At 38.5% G+C, this 20,954-nt stretch overlaps 1 protein-coding gene and 1 long non-coding RNA gene across 2 annotated transcripts; one reads left to right on the top strand and one right to left on the bottom strand.

The window, feature by feature from the left end:
• The first annotated feature begins 13,189 nt into the window (after positions 1-13,189).
• On the top strand, positions 13,190-14,778 carry LOC134209883 (uncharacterized). Its single transcript, XM_062685906.1, has 4 exons — positions 13,190-13,449; positions 13,513-13,659; positions 13,725-14,009; positions 14,193-14,778. The coding sequence occupies exons 1-4, from the start codon at positions 13,358-13,360 to the stop codon at positions 14,776-14,778; spliced, it is 1,110 nt and encodes a 369-aa protein (XP_062541890.1). The 5' UTR covers positions 13,190-13,357.
• Positions 14,779-17,496: 2,718 nt separating this feature from the next.
• LOC134216787 (uncharacterized) lies at positions 17,497-18,760 on the bottom strand. Its single transcript, XR_009980824.1, has 3 exons — positions 18,485-18,760; positions 18,307-18,396; positions 17,497-18,126 (listed from the first exon to the last, which is right to left on the bottom strand). It is a non-coding gene; the product is annotated as an uncharacterized LOC134216787 (long non-coding RNA).
• Between the last annotated feature and the right edge of the window lie 2,194 nt (positions 18,761-20,954).

Here is a 20,954-nt window from a genome sequence, read left to right as displayed (position 1 = left end):
GCTAGAGTTAGGCCTTTTTTATATTTTTTGTCAAATAAGCTTATGTTTCCCACCGGTGGATTTAAATTTTGCAATATTTTGAATGCGATTTTACGTAATTTATAAATTTGTTCATTATTTATCGCTTCATATATGTGAAGATGATCAGGCTTCACTTTATTATTTTTCTCGTTGCTTTTTGCTAGGCAAGGTTTGCTTGTCATTGACCTTGTCTGCATTTGTAAGATATTCATATTCTTTAATTCATCAGAGTTTACGTTAATTCTAGATAAAGCGTCTGCTACGACATTACTTTTACCTGGGACAAACTCTATCTCGAAGTCGAACTCTTCGAGGTCGACTCTCATCCGAGTTAACTTCGAGGAAGGGTTTTTCATGCCAAAGAGGTAAATTAAAGGTCGATGATCAGTACGCACTATGAATTTTTTACCTAATAAATATGGTCGGTAATGCATTATCGCCCAGTGAATAGCAGCTAATTCTTTTTCGATGATGTGTTTATTTGCTTCGCCTTTTGTAAACGCGCGACTGGCGAAAGAAACAGGCAGATCATCGTTTCCATGTGTTTGAGATAGAACAGCACCGCACGCAAAGTCAGATGCGTCTGTTGTAACAATAAAAGTTTTTTCAAAATCTGGATATTGTAAGATATGGGGTGAGAGTAAGTTATTTTTAAGTTTAACAAAAGCAGTTTGACATTCTTTTGTCCAAGAAAATTTTGTATTTTTTCTCAATAATTTGTTCAAGCAGTTACAAATAGTAGCGAAATTCGGAATGAATCTTCTATAATAGTTGCACATTGCCACAAAACTTCTAACTTGATCAGCATTTTGTGGTATGGGGTAATTCTTTATTACCTCGAATTTGGAATCATCGGGTAAAATTCCTTTATCGGTAATCTTATGCCCTAAGAATGTAACTTCGGGCTGAAAAAAACAACATTTTTCAGGATTTAATTTCAAGTTTCGTTCTCTGAAGCATTGGAAGACTTTTCTTAAATTTTTTAAATGGTGTGATACCGAGCAACCTACAACAATCACGTCGTCAATATATAAAAATGCGCACTCGGGACTCAAGCCACTTAGTGCCATGGACATCATTCTCTGAAAGCTATTTGGACTTATATTCAATCCAAACGGCAATCTTTTAAACTGAAAGTGGCCACGTTCTTGTGATGAGAACGCAGTGAATTCTCTTGAATTTTTGTCTATCTCAATCTGATGGAAACCAGACATTAGATCTAGAGTTGTGAAATATTTGGCTCTGCCGAGTTGATCAAGAATGTCATCAATTCTCGGTAGAGGAAATTTATCAGCTAACAACTTTTTGTTTAACTGACGATAATCTACGACAAGTCTCCATTTTTTTCATCATTTAAAGACTTTTTAGGAACCAGAAGAATTGGAGAATTGTAATTCGAAACAGATGGTTCGATAATGTCATTTTCTATTAATTTATCAATTTGACGACAGATCTCGTCTCGTTGACTATGGGCATTTCGGTAATTTTTAATATAGACAGGAGTTTCGTCCTGTACTCGAATTTTCTGCTTGTAAAAATTATTACAAGTCAAGAAGTCATCTTGAAGACTAAAAATATCGTTGTACTCATTACATAAATCATTCAATGGTTTTTTTATGGAACATGGAACGTTACTTAAATTTAACTCTTTCTCTAGGGCTGCAACTCTATTAATTTTATCATTATTTTCAATATTGTAAATGTGATAATTGTGTAGTGGATTTATACGTGGTTTGAAATCTTTTAACATTATAATTTCACTATTTGTGTTAATTATTCTAATAAATGGTGAATGTTTTGATATTATAGCATTACTGCAAAACACTCCCGGTGAAATCTCTGAAGATTCCACTAAAGCATCATTATCTAGCTTTAAATTGCCAATGTGTCTGATTACTTCAGAACGTGCTGGCAAAATAATCGTACCATTTAAATTATTTTGAATAGGCACTATTAGAGAATTGTTATTACAGTTTATTGTTAAGATCCAAGAATCATAATCTATGTTACACCTAAAGTTTACTAAGAAATCTCGTCCTAATATACCATCAGCAGGTATTGGGAACGAATTATCTACTAATTGAAAATCATGTGATAAATTAAGATTGTTTACAATTATATTAATATTTACACTACCAAGACTTAAAATTTCTTGGTCTGTGATGCCACGTAGTGCACTTTGATTTTCAGGATTGTAAAATAGTTTTGTGCATAAAAGTTTGGGTTTAAAATTGATACATCTGCACCAGTGTCAACGATAAAAAGTGCAGGGTTGATTAGTCACATTTGTTTCTGAGAGAAACAAAATTGCTGGCGGTTACATTTATTGTGTAAACTGCCCTTGCGTCCCGCCTAAAGGGTGGATACTTTGAATGTTTTCAATCTGTGGGGTAATTCGTGAAGAGTTTGATTGCTGACGTGAAATGTTCGGCAGAAGTTGCGTTTGTTGGTTCATAAAATTTGGGTCAGACTGCATGCAATAAACACGCGGATTTCTTTGGCTATTTTGTGAGGAATTGTGGAAAAATCCACGACTATTGTAAAAATTTCCACGACCACGTGGAGAATAGTAATTTCTTTGATTGAAAGTCTCATTATTGTGAATTCTACTTTGCATTCTTTGTCGATTATTATAACTATTTTGTTTGTAACCACGATTAATGATGCTGTTATTATAGTTTCCACGGTTATGGTTCAAATTGTTTCTTCGCGGAAATCCTCTTCTGGAATTTACTGTCAATACTTGTGTAGATAAACCAATATTCTCGTTTACCTTCTGAATAGCTGATTGAATTGTAGGGAATTCATTAGCTTTTAAAATAATCTTTGTTTCGTTATCCGCTACTCCGTTTATCAACGCATTAACTCCAGCTTTCGTTGCCATTTTAGTGGCGACGTCTGATGGAATTTTGCTTTGTATGTACAAGGAAGTTAACTGTATAGATAATGCTTCTACTTGTTCCAAAAAATTTTCTGAATGTCTGTATTTCAATTGGTTCAATTTCGCTAATACTGTATCTGGGGATTCAGCACTTTTACAATTCTGCGATACGGCGTCAATGATATCGTTCAATGTTGTAACATTAGCGGGTAGAGCTAGGCGAGCTTTCCCACTTAATCTTGTTTTTACAAATTTTGTTGCTGTAAGCATTTGCTCTGGTTTTATTAGTTCAGACAGCAAGTTTACTGCGTCAACAAATGATTCCAATAACGATGGAGAACCATCATATGGTTGCACCAATGAAATAGCGGTTTTTATATCAAAATTTGCTGTTGTCGTCATTTTAGAGCTGTTCTGGCTGGCTAATTTCCTTTTAGTTATTTCGTTAATCTCCCAAAAGTATCTCTGGTTTGTTTACAAATTTCGCTTAATTCTTGAGATGGCAATTCCTGGTATTTCTCATTTAAACAACTTTCGATCACTTCTTTTAATTCTTTAGCAAAATTTAGGTTAAATTCCAATGTATTTATAGAAATTTGTTTGTAAATCGATTTTTTGAGATTATCCCTAATTCTTCTTAAATCATTTATAGCTTCTTTTAGCGAAGGACAGCTAGAAATTGTTATTAAAAATTGAGATTCTACAATATTGAATTCTTTTCTTGTGTGGAACATAACAAAGTCACTTATAAATTAATACATACATTTATGATGATACTCCAACTACCGTTTTAGTACACTGCTACACATATGTCACTTCCATACATCCATCGGGGTTGCTTCCTTTTTAACTTTCTTCTTTACGCTGCTGTTGCTGCTGCTACTGCTGCTGCCACGATTTTTGTTAACTGCACATATCACATCCATCGAACCCGTTGGTATAATTATTTCTTCCTATCCCAGCTAGGTGGACTGCATTTATGTTGTTCGTCTACTGGAAGAGTGACATTCCCTCCAGTTGCTCTTTGATCATCTTGCACCATAAGTATATTGTCAATTGCATAAGAGCTAACGCTGCACCGAATATCGCGATTTCTTGAAACATTTTTGGTTAATGTGAATTTTAAACTTTTAAACTACACTTGCTTTCAAATTATTCAGACTCACTGAATTGTTCAATCGTGTTTGCGCTCTCATGCGTTCATAGTTCGTTATTATTTTATACGCTATGTAAATTACTCCGATTGTGACTGTCACTAGTAGCGTATATGCAATAAGTTCCGTCGAAACACTTGTTCTTTCTACATGGTCTTTAGTTTTCGCATTGCTTGCGTTTATTATATTCACTATTTGTTCTTGTGTCATTCCTGACTCAGACGGTTTGGAGTCACTCGCACCCATTATCATTGAATTTATTCAACTGCTTTTCCGTTATAGTCGGTAATTACACATTGCACCAAAAATCACTTTTTCCGTTACGGTCAGCCATGTAACGAGCTTGCCGTAGGTTGTTCGGATAGAATTAACTTAACGAGGAGAAGGTCTAGTTATAAGTGTCTTCTGTATTTTTCCAAACTTCTTAAGTTAACTTATCATCTAGGAAATAATGGTTGAACGAGGAGTGAGCAAACGACGGTCGGTGTGTTTAACAAACAGCGTGAATGCACATGGTGCTTGTTGTGCACATGTGGTAATAATTTGGAGGTTTCATAATAACGAAGAGTAAATACAATACGTGTAAAATTGGCCTAGTGAGACCTTCTCATTAGGTCAAGTACGGGTGGTCGGAACCCAGACAACCAGAATGCATGCATAGGGGAAGGGGGGCAATATGCCCTAGCTAAGCAAACACTGCTCTATTGTCTTATTTGTAACGCTATTCATGGGTATTTTTACATTATGCATCAGTTAAACAAGATAGCTAGTTGATGCCATTCAAAAATTGTCAAAATCTCAATCATATTGATGATATTAACATTTCCAAAAAGTGGTGATATTTTGTTGCCGGAAAACTCATGAGGCAAAACGCCTTTCAGCTGGCGGCTCCTAGGAACAAAAGTACCACGCGTCGGCGAATCAGCATTCTAGTATGGATAGTCCGTGGAGACGCAAGTACTTTGTAGGTTATTGCCACTAGGCCGTTTTGCCTCGCCAAAATGTTAGATGTTTCTTCAAAATGTGGAAATTTTCGGTTTTTCCGACCTTCCCATGCACTATTTTGAAACTTTCTTCGCCTATCCTACATAATTTTAGATCTAGTTTTGTTACGGACATATTAATTACGGTAAATATGAGGGAAACCACAAAAGGCGTTTTGCATCGGGGGGGCGTTTTGGGGCCTCTTCCCCTAATAGAATTGTTTTTCTGTTATGCGATGCCTATGCACACAAATTTCATCGCTTACCAGTCGTGAAAACGCTTTTTGCGTACAAAAGTGGAGGCGATATATGTGTATTTCTTATCCGACGTTGAACGGCAGTGTATGCGATATGCACGAATTTTATGCGAGTTTGTTCGTTATACATTGCGATGTAGTTTGTGATAACAAACTCTGTTTGACAGATAATCCGATTTCGTTTGAGTTTGTTTGCAGGAATATGCGATGTCAACATATGAAGCTGGAATAAACTCGCAAAATAGCCTACTGTGCGGGAAGGTTTATAAATAAACTGATGAGCTTCGCACCACAATGCGATTTTGATGAAATTTGGATCGGTAAACGATTTTAATCGTACATTCTTATGCGATGTGTGGTTGTCTGGGAATTTAGGCAAATAACTGTGTCGGATTGAGGAAGTGTTTAATTTATGGGTTTGTGCAAGGGTACACATTTTATACATGTTTGAAATATGAATCTTAGTGTGGTGTTGTATTACTACACCTTTTTGTTGGGATTGATGCCTCGATTATTATTAGTTTGAATTCTGTATGGTTTCAGTCTAAATATATGGCCTCATGGGTGCATTTTAATTCATTCTCCATCACAAAATGTTGTACGCTGTGTTCCGTATCTACTGGTTATGTCAGTGCAGTCTTTCACTCGAGCTTTTGTTTCGTTCCGAATTGGAGAGCTCCCGAAGTGCATATGTGTCTTGCCTAGACATAGATCATCGCCGTTTCGTGTACGAAGTGTGCAAGTAATGCCAATTTAAAGTTGTTTTCCAGAAATTGAATTCAATAGTGATAAATTATTCAACGCTAAAGATGCATACCCAAGAGCATCACGCAGAGGATACGGATGTTCGGTGTTCGAGTTGAATAAGAAAATCATTTGATAAAAATGCACAGCGGAATAGTTAGATGCGCGCACGGTGTTTCGAAAAAAAAAACAACTAATTCACCGAGTAGTGATACTGCCTTTCTCGCATTTAGCCAAGACACCAATCTTATATGGCGCTTATATGGTTCGATGTACCTTTTGTTTATAAGTTTCAGACGCAACGGTCGATCGTTATCAAATTCAATAGTGATCAACTATAGGCTTCGCCCCCCTCTCCCCCCTATCGAATGAAACCTGTTGCGAGAAATCGGATGAGGATTACTATATGAAATTGTCTAATGTTTTTCTTAGCTTTTGTTCATACACATTCAACACACGGACAGAGAGGCATTTTATCAGCTCGTGGAGCTAAGTCGATTGGGTTTGGGTTTCCGAGGCTTCTATAAAAAGTTCGTTTTCGTAGTGAAATGATAACCTTTCGGTACAACTTTGTTGCACGAGAAAGGCAAAAATGTGAATATGTGAAAAATATGTAATGTGATCAATTATTTTGTTTATGCGGTGCCTTCGCTCTTTGAGACGTAATACAGTATACATCGGGTGATATGAAAGATTTCCATCATCAATGATATTACTGTTTCACTTGCATGCGATGTAGGTTTATTTGTTCAGATAAAATGCAGACAACGAGACAGTTTTTCGCATGTAAATTATTGATTATTTAAATGCAAATATTCGTCTAGAACAATTGTCGGAATTAGAGTTTCTATCACTGCTGGTCACGAAACGGCTACTTGTGAGAAGAGAATCATACCACAGCATACCTCTACCTTCTGATAAGCTGACCACCATCATCAGTGCAAACAATAGTGATGATGGGTATAATCCAAATGCCACCAGTGTGAAACAGTTATGCCATCAGCAATTACGCGCATCATTTCGCTGCGGCCGGCGACTGGCAGAATGTCGCCATAGGAACTGAATTAGACAAATAAAGCAGGAAATTATAAAACCAAACCAATTTGCATTGCATCATGTAGGTAGACGCACACGAGCCGCATGCCAGATTGCACAGCTGTGTGTGTTGGACATGCAATGGCAATATGAACCGCTATATGGACCATGAGTTAGCAAACTTTTGATCGAGACCCACTATTTTCCATTTAATTCCACACTACCAATAGCATACATTAATCGGGTCTACCCTCGGGTCTACCACATACGTAATGAGACACGGTAAAATGGAAGTTAAAAGTTCTAAGCAAGCCGTTACACGTTTACTCTGGGCTCGATGCCCAGGTAACGTATTTATCAACGCTACCCCATCAAACAATTTAAGTTGAATAGGCTAGTTTTTTAGCTGAACAAGCCAAATTATGGCGAAATAAGCTCTTTATCAGCCTCCAATGCTTGTTGGGACATGCACTCAGCGTTAAAAGGTTTGCTTCAGGAAAAGCGATAACGGAGGGTCACTGCGTTAACGCTACGTGCACATGACGTCGAAAAAAGGCTACGTGGGCATTGGCCCTTGGCGACTTATGACAGAGTCCAAAAATGCCATGGCTGCCAACATGGCCGTGCTAGCTCTCACCTTGCGTTGTTGCTTATGGGCGATTATCACATATGAAAACATTTTTTTGCGTATGCTGTAAGTGAGCAACGGTGGAAAACGGCTTTTCGCTTTTGCCTGACGTTTGCTTTTAGAGCTAAGAGTCCCTTGAAGCGCTATGTAGTTTTGGAATTGTATTCCAAAGGGATTCACCTAAAGAACGAGAATAAATTTTTAACTTTAGTGTCCCAAATTGAAGCTAATCACAAATGTTTCTGTGAGTATCGCATGCAGATCAGCCACAGTAGATTATGTTTGTAAAGAGCTTTTAGTATCATTTACCAATTTAAATTGAATTTAACTTAAAAGTGACAGTTCGGAAGTCAATGCTCGATTGGCTCAAAACTGTCGCTTTCGCATATCTATCTTTCAATTTCAATAATGATCCTCCAGTTTCCCCGAACGTTTAGGGTCTCCAGGTGCGATTCCACCGCGTGCAGCCAGCGTGTTCGTAGCCCTCCACGAAGTCGCCAGCCACTATCTGGTTTTTTCTTGAATATTGTTTTCGCTATTTTTTCTTCTGACATTCGCAGCTGTGATTCAGTGATCAGCTCACTGAAGTCTGCCGTATTTTATACGATTCACAATATTTTCTTCTTTGTATACTTGATACAGCTCATGATTCATGCGTCTACGCCACACACCATTTTCTAGTCTCCCTCCAAGTATTGTACACAGCACTTTTCGCTCAAAAACCCCGAAAGCTTTCTGGTCCGCCTCTTTTAACGTCCATGCTTCATGTTCATAAAGGGCTACTGGTAGAATCAGAGTTTTATATAGAGAAAATTCCGTTTCCGTCTGCATGTTGCGGGACCCAAGCTGGTTACGTAATTTGTAGGCGCTATTCGCAGCAGCAATACGTCTTTTCACTGAAAACGTCATTGTAACATGTCACAAGCGTTCCTAGGTAAACAAATTCTTCATAATAACTATAATGTCAGTCAATTTTGGAAGTCTTCAACAAGTTGTTTTTCGGTACCAGTTAAAAAAAGTGCAATCCCATTTAGACCGCATAAACAAGTTTTGACTGTACTACCATGCCTCATAATGTCAAACGAATAACACAAGAACTGCACATGTACGTGGGTAGTGTTGCCGTCAAATTTATACCATGACTTTTTCCCCTTTTTTAATGTATCGGAAAAGTAGAAATTTTTGGTATACAAAACAAGTTTGGATGAAAAAAAAATGTATTTGGAAGACGTTATTTTTATTATAATTTTATTATTATTTATAACGAAAAATAATTGAGCCAACGAATTCTATTGACTGTATGATGAATTTTCAGATGTGCTACGTAGGCTTCAGTTCAAATAGTCAGTTTGGCAACGCGTTCTTCGACTGTAAACAAGGCGAGGAAGAAAAAATAATTCAAACCTTCTAAAGTTTGAAAAAATAGATTATTTTATCGCCTTTCGGGTGTTTTTAAAGAACAATTTCTCACTCGCTTCTGGGAAAAGGCCTTAGCATTATAGTGATTTTGGGCATGGGCATTGGGCATTATAGTGCACACACACACACCCACCCTACATGTCGCACCATGTGAGTCTGACTTGCATGCTCACCCCTATCGTACCATGTGAGTAAGGTAACGCCGTCTCGTACCTGCCGGATCGGAAACGAACACCTTCTGGATACTGGGATCGCCGTACAGCTGGACGAGCTCGTGGTTCATTCTTCGCCGCCACACACCGTCTTCTTGTACACCGCCAAAGATGGTCCTAAGCACCCGTCTGTCGAATACTCCGAGTGCTTGCAAGTCCTCCTCGAGCATTATCCATGTTTCATGTCCGTAGAGGACAATCGGCCCTATTAGCGTCTTGTACATGACACATTTGGTGCGGTGGCGAATCTTTTTTTGACCGCAGTTTCTTCTGGAGCCCGTAGTAGGCCCGACTTCCACAGATGATGCGCCTTCGTATTTCACGACTAACATTGTTATCAGCCGTTAGCAAGAATCCGAGGTAGACGAATTCCTCAACCACCTCGAAGGTATCCCCGTCTATCGTAACACTGCTTCCCAGGCGGGCCCTGTCCCGCTCGGTTCCGCCCACAAGCATGTCGCATTCACCACCAGTCCAACTTTTGTTGCTTCTCGTTTCAGGCGGGTGTACAGTTCTGCCACCTTTGCAAATGTTCGGCCGACAATGTCTATGTCACCCGCGAAACAAATAAATTGACTGGATCTGTTGAAAATCGTACCCCGGCTGTTACACCCGGCTCTCCGTATGACACCTTCTAGCGTTGCATGTTGAACAACAGGCACGAAAGTCCGTCACCTTGTCTTAGTCCCCGGCGCGATTCGAACGAACTGGAGTGTTCGCCCGAAATCTTCACACAGTTTTGCACACCATCCACCGTTGCTTTGATCAGTCTGGTAAGCTTCCCAGGGAAGCTGTTCTCGTCCATAATTTTCCGTAGCTCTACGCGGTCTATACTGTCGTATGCCGCCTTGAAATCAACGAACAGATGGTGCGTTGGGACCTGGTATTCACGGCATTTTCGAAGGATTTGCCGTACAGTAAAGATCTGGTCCGTTGTCGAGCGGCCGTCAACGAAGCCGGTTTGATAACTTCCCACGAACTCATTCACGAATGGTGACATACGACGGAAGATGATCTGGGATATCACTTTGTAGGCGGCATTAAGGAAGGTGATCGCTCGAAAGTTCTCACACTAAAGATTGTCACCTTTTTTGTAGATGGGGCATATAACCCCTTCCTTCCACTCCTCCGGTAGCTGTTCAGTTTCCCAGATTCTGACTATCAATTTGTGCAGGCAAGTGGCTAGCTTTTCCGGGCCCATCTTGATGAGTTCAGCTCCGATACCATCCTTACCAGCTGCTTTATTGGTCTTTAGCTGTTGGATGGCATCCTTAACTTCTCTCAAGGTGGGGGCTGGTTGGCTTCCATCGTCCGCTGAACTGACGTAGTCATCTCCTCCGCTGCCTTGACTTTCACTGCTTGTACTCTCAGCGCCATTCAAATGTTCCTCGTAGCCCAAGTAACAATTAAGGTTGTATCAGAGTTTTATAGCGTTCTTCAAAACCTATTCTCAAAACCTTCCATGCAGTCCTCGCAGTTTCCACAACCTCCTGTAGATTTCTATAAAACCATGTTACAGCCAGTTGGCCCAGTTTTATTGCAATCATTAAAACCTAATATGCGTTCCAGTTCAGAACCAACGGTTTTATAATATACTTCAAGTCTCACATAAAACAAGCAACATAAAACCTCCTCTAGACTTGGTGGTTTTGAGAACTACTATATAACCATGATACAACCACTTCATGACTATGATACAACAACAAATAAGCCGATAATGAAACAGTTGTCATCTCTCAGGTTGACTATTTGTTTATTGTTTGTACTCGAAAAAATATGCTTTTCTTCCTACAATACATGGATTACATGTCAACAACAAAAATAAAAGAATTATTATCAGCCAGTTCAATAAAAGTTCATATCTGGCTTGGAGTGTTCTATGCATGTTTGAAGGCATGCCAGGGATTTTTCATGGTGAAACCATGATAAATAATCAGTATTTTAACAATGCGCTTCGTTAATTTGTTATTATTTAGAATTTTTCAAGTTTAATTGATTGCCTCAGTTAATTACTTTAAAAATAATTTCAATGAATAACCACTTTGGTTGATCAAATAATCAAAGCATTGTTCCTACAACTTATTAGGATGTCCAATTTTACCGTTTAAAAGGTGAAACAGAAATTTGCATGATATTTCGATTATGAAATTCATTATTTTTTTCATATCGGCGACATTTTTTCGAATAAAACTTTGATTGCATAAAAAATGCCTCTATATAACCATCACTCCTGAACTGGCCCTATCTGGGAATTTCAAACACCTAGAGGTTTTATCTTGGCCTTTTTCAAGACCATGTTACGACTAGCAAGTTTTATCTTGGTTAAACCTAAAGCTTGGTAGTTTTATATATGTAGTAGTTAAGTTAATGACAACATGAAAGTGTAGACAGATATAAAAAAAATCATAAACAAACTGTTTCTGCCCTCGGCATCGAATGAAAGTACTTTTAAAAATAAGTATTTCAATTAAAAAGCATATAGTGGCAATTGTTAAATGGTATATTTTTTACCATAAAAGTGTTTTACTCGTGTTAAATTGGCAAAGCATGTATGGATTAAATACATATTTTCATGAGCAAATGCTGTTTGAACAGTTTTTTCAACGACTTAAATATATAAGGAAACTGCTCCTGGATTTCAACTCATGGCTCCGATGTTCATCCCATTGAAAGCAGAGCAATGGAAAGGTATTTGATTTGTGATTTTTTTCAGCAGGAGTTCGCATGTTGACAAAAAGAAGCGAAGAAATTGGTGCCGTATTTCTTTACTTCCCGATAAGATGAATGTATTTTCAGTGAGTGAGATGGAGATCGGAGCAGAGATTGTTACTTGGGAGTGCTGCTTCCAGCTTTCGATCACCACACGTTCGTCCGTCAAGATGCTCCCATCCTTATCCCGGCACATCTCGGCTCGCGGCACGAAGCCTTTGCGGGATGCGTTGAGCTTCTGATAGAACTTGCGTGTTTCTTGAGAACGGCACAGCTGTTCCATCTCCTCGCACTCCGCTTCTTCCAGACGGCGTTTCTTCTCCTGAAAAAGGCGGGTCTGCTGTCTCCGCTTCCGTCTATAACGTTCCACGTTCTGCCGGGTACGATTCTTTTGATGTGTTTCACTTATTTTCACAAACTTGACCAACTTACCCCAGCACTAAGGTTTATAACTTTCTCCTCATTTTTTTTAAATTTTGGAATGCAGTTGAGTGTCGACGAAGCAGCTGGGAAGAAAAAAATTTTATTTCGAAAAGTGTAAAGTTTGTGTGCTGGCAATCCGCCGTCGCCAGGCAGTTCAGTTTCGCAAAACAAATTTTTCCGCCGCGATCGAATCCGTATCGGATAGGGGTTAAAATGTTTTAATTTTTCGTTTGTATAACCAAATTGTCTTCCTTTACGTGAATAGAAAGTGCTTTTTTGTTTTATTCTTTATCAAGGTGTTTTTTTATTTTTAATTAAGTTCAACACCAAATAGAAAGTGTGATTATTTTTTCACAATACCTTCAAAATGGTGATCCAGCAGGCCTTCCTCAAGCAGATCATGTTCAAATGCGTTCAAACTCTGATGACGGCCTTGGAGCCCGTCGTCACAAAGCTGCGCACCAAAATGTCGATATACCAGCACATTCCGGCACTGAAGGAGGCATGCCTGAAGGACTTTCTCGGTGCTCACGGTGAGGTGCTGCATGTGGAATGAATTGCGTTCATCTTAAGGGACAGCCGACAGTTCACGGCTGCCTTTCTCGTGCTTTCTCCAACAGGCTGACAATGGCCTCCGGATGGGGTCGTTCCTGTGCGAGTTCTGTTGGCTGAAGGAGTCACTGTACGTGTTCAAAACCACACCACAGAGAACAGACATCCAAGTCGAGTTTAGAAAGTGTGTAAGAAATTTAACTGCCTTTTCAAAATGCAACACACTTGGCAACATCGTGGTGGCGCTGGCATCGCCACCTAGGAACGTATCGCGGCTGATAGACGTCATCGCTAATCAAATGTCAACAAAGAACAAAATCGTAAATAACCGACAACAATATGGGTCGCAAGTGCGAGTTTTATTGGTGTTCCAATCGACAAGGTGTTACGCTGGGAAAATCGTTCCATAGCTTTCCAAAAGATACCGAATTGTGAGTATATAAATCAATCAAAGCATTCAACACATTACAGCTTTTCTATATTTATCAACACAGGTGTCGGCAATGGGTGTCCCGCTGTGAATCTCGTGCGCTACAGGAGCTGTTCGACCAGCATGGAATAGAACCATTCACCAGGAAAAAACTATGTTCTGATCACTTCTCCAATGAGGCTTTTCGAAATGCTAGAAGACCAGACATTGGGTAAGTATAAATGATAAAGTATGATATCTGGTGATAGTTAGCAAGAGTTGGATCTGTTCACACAGGCTTCTTCCTGATCAAATTCCACTTGATGACGGTTATCAAGCGAGAATTCACCAGAACGTCTACGCTCAAGATGGAATTGAAATTTGTGAAGATATGCAGCGCAATGTTTTGGATGCAATGGAATTCATAGAGGATGACAAAGATTTTTGGGAATGGTGGTTAATTTACAAGCGCCATGAGACAAACGCTCAAATAAAAGAGTACCAAGCTGACGAACCGGAAACATGTACAGCGATCGTGAAAAATGTTGAGGAAGTAAAAAGCGAGTGCATAAACGATCCGCGGTTAGTTATTTTCCTTAGAGTTTAGAGACTTGAAGCCGAAATTCCGAAACACGCCAACATCGATTATCTCTCGCATTTAAAGCGCAGTTCATGCATTTAAAGCGCAGTTCATGTTTCAATGATTTTCATCTTGTTTTATAATATTATTTATTGACTGATTCATTTATTTATTTATTTATTCAGTTCTAGTGAGTCAGCTGTTTTCCTAGGAAATCGTCCAGAAAATATAATGGTATCGACTATGATCTTCCCTGCTCTTGATTCATCCGTGTACAACGCTTCCAAGAGCACATCTGAAGATGAATATTGTTCATATGATGACAGTGCTTATTACACCCCCACGAAATTGATCCAATACGTACCACCAACAAATGCTGGAAACAACAATTTGGGTTCTAGTTATGAGCCACTGGAACTGGAACAAAAGTATGTCCAAATCTTGAAGCAAAAACTCAATGAGCTTAAACGCCAGTTGTTCGTGACTAGACAAACTAGTAAACGTCGACTGGAGGCACTGAGAAAAAGAAAGGGTCAAATCAATGAACTAAAAAAAAGCATACGGCAACTGAAGAAACAGAAGGCATCAAATGAAGCACTAGGAGAGCAGGCTAAAAAAAATCCCATAGTTTTTGACTCACTGCGCAATGCTTTGCGAAAACCAAAAGGACGTCGGTACCTGGGAGGGAGCTCTCGATACTACACATCAAATAAACAAATACTGTCGTCAGGCAACAAGAAAATTTTCTACAAGAATAAACAATCAACGTAGGCGCACCTAAAAAGACCAAATTTTGTTTTGTGTCACCTGTCATAAGACGAGTTTAAACAATCCCATTGAATTCCACCACTTAATTGTATCCTGACAGATACGTATTTCGACCTCAACAGTAAGGCCGTCTTCAGTGTCTCGTACTTGACTCGACTCAAGTACGAGACACTGAAGACGGCCTTACTGTTGAGGTCGAAATACGTATCTGTCAGGATACAATTAAGTGGTGGAATTCAATGGGATTGTTTAAACTCGTCTTATGACAGGTGAAAACATTCCACTAAAAAGCTCAAAATAATTTTCTTATTGTTTTGTGTGTTATTGTTGTTATATTGCCTTAGAAAATTTTCTTGTCGAGAGTTTTGTTCTCGGCTCACACTGACATTTCATGACAGCTAGATTTCGGCTCGGCTTGACACATACATTTTTTGAATCTGTTTCTCCCTCCCAGGTCGGTACCATCCTTCGACTATGAAATTCGCTGCATCTGCTTACTTAAGTGGTACACGATGCTACCGGCACATCAAGAGTACAGGTCACTTAATACTGCCGCACAAAAATTCGGTATATAATCATAATAAGCATATTCGTATCGAACCAGGACTAAACCACATTATATTGTCGCGCATTCATAAAAGGACCCATAAAATGGAAAAGAAAGTCATATGATGGGATGTCCGTAAAATCGGAATTATCTTACAATGCGAAAGCATATAAGTTTTATGTTTTCCTGACCATGGCGTTAAAAACATACTGAAAAGAACGACACGATGAAATTGGCTACTGAAGCGATTACAGTTATGGTATCTGGCATTTATCAGCGGTTCAAACAGGTAGGTATATTATCTATTCTAATGTCACAACTATTAATTTGTTATTTAATTGACCGCCTACTAAGTACTGAATAAAATGTTATTTTAGTTACCGACATGAGAAATGTCATCAGGTTAGATTAACTCAACATCTGAATTCTTAACTGGTTGCCTGAACATATAGTATTACTATGGTAAAAATGGTTAGTGTTGTACTGCCGTTAACCGCAAGTCAGTCGCATCTGTATATGGATGCCATATACAGATAAGTCAGACTTGCGATTAGCAGCAGTGTAGTAACATTTCCAGTTTCGACAATATGAATAATATATAGTTCGTAGTCTGCACCCTATTAAGATTTCCGTTAATCTAATCTTAATCAATCTTTACACATTATTAATATTCACTATTAAATTCATTGCATTACAGCCCATAGGATATCTGCTGGCTCATAACAATCTTGATAGTACCACACACTATCGTCTGGTTAAAAAGAGTGTTCGTGCAATGTACAGATGTGGGTTAATTCCGCTAGTTGTTACTATGGATCAATGTAGCAGCAATACCAAAATGGTTCGCGATGCTGGAGCAACCGTAACTGAACCGTTTCTGCAAATCGATGGCCGGAAAATAGCAGTCATGTATGATACCCCACACTTGATCAAAAATGCTCGGAATGCTCTTTTCAAATACAATGCTGTATTTAATCAGAAGATTGCCTCTAAACAGCATATCAAACAGCTGTTCGATGTAGATATTCAGCAAGATCCGTCGTTAAGACTAGTTCCTAAACTCAAACCGAAAAATATTGAGCTACCACCATTCGCATCAATGAATGTAGCATTAGCAACACGAACATTGAGCGAATCTTGTGCAATTGGTATGAGATATTATGTGCATATCGATGAATTACCTAAGAATGCGTTGGGAACTGCTGATTTTATTCAGATTCATGACCAGATTTTCGATACTTTTAATTCTAAAGACAGATTTGCGGAGTCAATCGGAAAGGTTTGTTGAATAAATTATTTGTGACCAGGTATAACCCTGAGTCAATCTTTTCTTTATAATCCAACTTTAATTCTCTTTTACTTTTTCGTCCAGCCGTACAGAGCACCTATCACTGACGGATCCGTGCATTTGGAATTCCTCGAGGAAACATTGAAGATGCTTAAAGGCATGTACTATACAACCAATAGCTGCTTCGATTTGAATAAGGTAGTATTGCTCGATGATTATGAAATGTGAAAACCAAAATTATATTATATAGTAATCCTACTGAGATCTGATTTTGATAACAAATGGAGAATGAGCTTGTTGTTCGAGTAGAATAAAATTTGCGTTGATTAAAGTGTACCCATTTGATTTAGAGTTGCGATCAATTAACGCCTAATTAACGATTGCTAAATTCGCTAATCAACTTTAAAGATTATGATAAGCAATACATTTCCTATTCACGTGAGATTTTGAGTATAAATCTGCAAGTGATCCCAAATTTGTAGAATGGACCTAGTAATAATGTTAAACAAATAGTATTAAAATATAAATTAAAAAGAAAACACAAATTTTCGTTGCAAAAAATACCATAGAGAAATTCTTATGAAATAAACCTGTTTTCTACCAAACTACTAAGGAACTGGTCACAAATTACGTAACTCGCATGTTGTGGGTCGGGCCCAGTTACGATTTATACAAAAAATTGAAACCACCCTTACAAAAAGTGTTACGAGGGAGAGCGTGGGGTACAACATCTCCTAATTTTGCATTACGTTATTTGCGAATGAACACTAATGTAGCAGGAAGAGGCTACAGATAATCAATAGGCAGCAGATTCAGCACATTTGGAACGGAATGTACAAGCACCAGAGGCTGGGCTGAATGAAAATTAAAGCGTTTCGTCCGCTAATTTTACAAATTTCTATAATTTCTAATTTTTATTAATATATTACATTCAACTGTCTAATACTTTCTAGTGTTTAACACAGTGTTTAATACAGAGTATTTATTTCAGGCAAAAACGGATTCAAAAAAATTGAAGTGTACCCAAAGGCGGCCACATTATTTGAGTGGTCTAATTGGTAATATCTACGCATTGCTTTGGTTGTGGAAGATACTTAAGGAAGAATACAAGTGTAGTCATCTCTGCACCAATCCACTTTGCCAGGACTGCCTAGAGAATTTTTTCGCTGAAATCAGGCGCCGTTGCGGATTCAATGATGCTCCGAATGCTTTTCAATTCGGCAGTGCCTTCAAGTACGCGATGATTGCGGCTGCTGAGGAAAACTCCTTTGATGGCAAGAATTGCCAAAACGACCAGGCAGTTCCTCTTCTCAATGAGGATGATTTGGATTACTTTCCTCCGCCTGCATCAGATGAATATCCAGAATACGATTTTGAGCCTCTCGATTATTCCGTTCCATTGATAGCTCAACAGAAGGAGCTAAATGCCCTCGTCTACGTTCTCGGAGCAGCAGTAGGAAAAGTTCAGCACAATAAGTGCCGTGAGAAATTGACAGCACAACAGGACGATGATTTCCTAGAAAACAATGATTATTCTTTTACATTACTGAAATCAAAAATCTCATCTCGTTCGGTGCACATCCCGAACAACACTTTGTATGCAGTGGGATTGGTGGCACTGTGGAGTTTCAAATTGAAATTTCGAAAGTTTTTGTACGAGAACAGAAAAGGTGTCAAAAAACGGCTAAAAGCTTACCTTGATTACAAATTGTTCGATTTTGCGGCATGTCAGGTGTGCTTCGATAAACTTGTGGACTATGTTTTCAATACGCTAATCCAAAACTTCCTGGGGGAGGTGCGATATCAGCACAAAGTTGCGGAAAAAAATAAGCGGTTGAGGAAGCGCAATAGAAAAGCATTCCGTATGAACTTACCAGAAGTGTAACACAGTTAACATGAAATTGTCTAAAAATGAAAGAACTTTGAAATAAATTACAGCTCATCACTTTCGGGGGTTTGTTTTATTGTATCACTATTTAATTAATCTGTGGTTACTCATCCGGAAAGATGGCTGGTCTGCTCTACTGCTGCTACTTGTTATTGTTTATGTTTGTTATCTAGAATTTTGACAGCTCTCCGAGAGTTCAAAATCAAATATGGCGGACATGGTTCACATTCCGTGTGGCAATACGTCGCATGGTGGCGCTAGTGTTCTAACGTATTTCGATTTGAATCTTTACACATAGTTTTTGAATAAAAATGTTCTAGCTTGGATGTCTGTTCTCTGTGACCACACTATGATTCAGCTGTTGAGGGCGAGCTATTTGCGATCATTACTAGAACTGAATAATTTACAGAAAATGCTGGGCGCTCAGACGGCGTACTGTTACGTGCTGTTACTTAAAAAAAAGCATATATCACCTGTTCCCAAGCCCTGAACATTATCGCAGAACAGATCATAGGATCAGAGTAACCCTTATTCTAAAAATTATGTACAACGTATTCTAACAAATGAATCATTGTAAGTATATAAAAAAATAAACAAGGAAAAAATTATGAGCTACCCTGCTCCCCCTTAGCTGCCGACAGATTTTTTAGTCAGATACACATGATTTCAATTCAACTGAGGTTGCCACAAAAATTATTCTAATAAATAGGGAAACTGTTACGATCTCCATCTCACTGAACATATATTCCACGGGGATGACAAGCTACGCCATCTTTGTCACATCTTTTCTGTATCACCAATACGAGTGCACTGCGAATGCAGCATAAACAATTGCGAGGGTGAAAATGATATAAAACGAACAAAGGCATAGACAGTACCTTGTGCAACTAGCATTCTAAATAATTGAGCAAATAAGTTGAACATTCTTAAGTTTAAAGCATGGAATCGAGTGTAAAATTGTTTTAATTGTAAATTGTAATTGTAAAATTTAAATTCTCATGATTGTATCATGCTGCATTATTGAGTGGTATGGGCGTTTTGCATCATATTCTCCTGTAAAACCGTAAACATTCAAATTTTACGTACATACTATTGCAAAATAAATCAGTATTGGGGTAATTTGACACTGGGGGATAAATTTATCCCCCAAAAAAAGAACGAACAGGCAAACCTGTCTCTCCTCTGATATATTCCTTTCACGGCGAAACAAAGAAATACCTACGGCACCAATTTCGTCACTTCTTTTTGTCAACATGCGTGTTCAATGCTGAAAAAAAAATCACAAAATATAAAAACAAATCAAATAGCTTTCCATTGCATTGCTTTTGACGGGATGAACATCGCAGCTATGAGATACAGGAGCAGTTCCCCTATGCCTCTTCGAGTGGAAAAAATTGACTGGACAGTTAGGGATTTTTATTCTGAGATTTAAAGATTTGAATTGAAGCCATGGAATCATAAATGACAGATACAAGATTCATAAGTTATTTGTCTACTTTCATGATCTTAGTTCATGGTTCCGGTGTGCATGAGTAATGATACATGACCTAGATGGCAACTTTTCGTCAAATTAATCGGAACCATAAATGACAGATGCCAGATTCATGAATTATGATTCTGTTTTCATAACTTTGGCCATGGTTCCGGAGTGCATGGTTCATGGTATCATGACTCAGTTTGTCACTTTTCGTCATCAAATATCGAAAACGTAACGCCAGGATTGCGTTACAACAGAAAGAGTCATGATTTTATGACCTTTTTCATGGTGTATTTTCATAACATAAAAACACTCATTTTTCTCGAAATCATGACTCATTTTGTCACTTTTTAGCTCCAGATTTTTTCCCGTGCGAGAGTTGTGAAAAGCTCACTAAAAAAGTAAGAAAAGACAGAGTTGAGATTTGTTCACGTACCTACATATTACAAAATTGTAAACCCTGATTTTTTCGCTACTTAGCTTTTTCCACTGATTCTTTTGATGTGTTTCACTTATTTCAATAAACTTGGCCAACCTACCTCAGCCCTGAGGTTGGTTGGCCCATTTTTCCGCCGCATTTATTACTTTATAACTATTTCCTCAATTTTTCATCTTTGAAACTTTGTCGAGCCCAGAATTGTATGGCAATTGTATGACAACGTTTTTTTCGAAAAACCAGAATGAGTACAGACATTCCGAAAACAAAACTCGGCCATCCAGCCCGGTCTTCCATAAGTAGTTAGTTCCCTTTAAATCCTCGAACGCAATCGAACGGAACGGCAATGCTAACAACAGGATTTGACAGAAAATATATGGGGTAACTGTCAAATCCTGCCGTTACAGTCGCCATTTCGATCAGGGCGTAAAAGGAGAGTAGAAACTGCCTGTAATAGGATGAATAGGATAGCCAGCAAAGATGGAACAGTTATGCGATTGCAAGCAGTAATGGCTCTCCTTGTCCTAAACGATTTCATCGCCG

This window comes from Armigeres subalbatus, chromosome 2 (assembly GCF_024139115.2).
Source record: "Armigeres subalbatus isolate Guangzhou_Male chromosome 2, GZ_Asu_2, whole genome shotgun sequence".
Taxonomy (NCBI): Eukaryota; Metazoa; Arthropoda; class Insecta; order Diptera; family Culicidae; genus Armigeres; species Armigeres subalbatus.
Note: the sequence above shows the minus strand (reverse complement) of the source record. Positions and strands in the feature narration are given on the sequence as shown.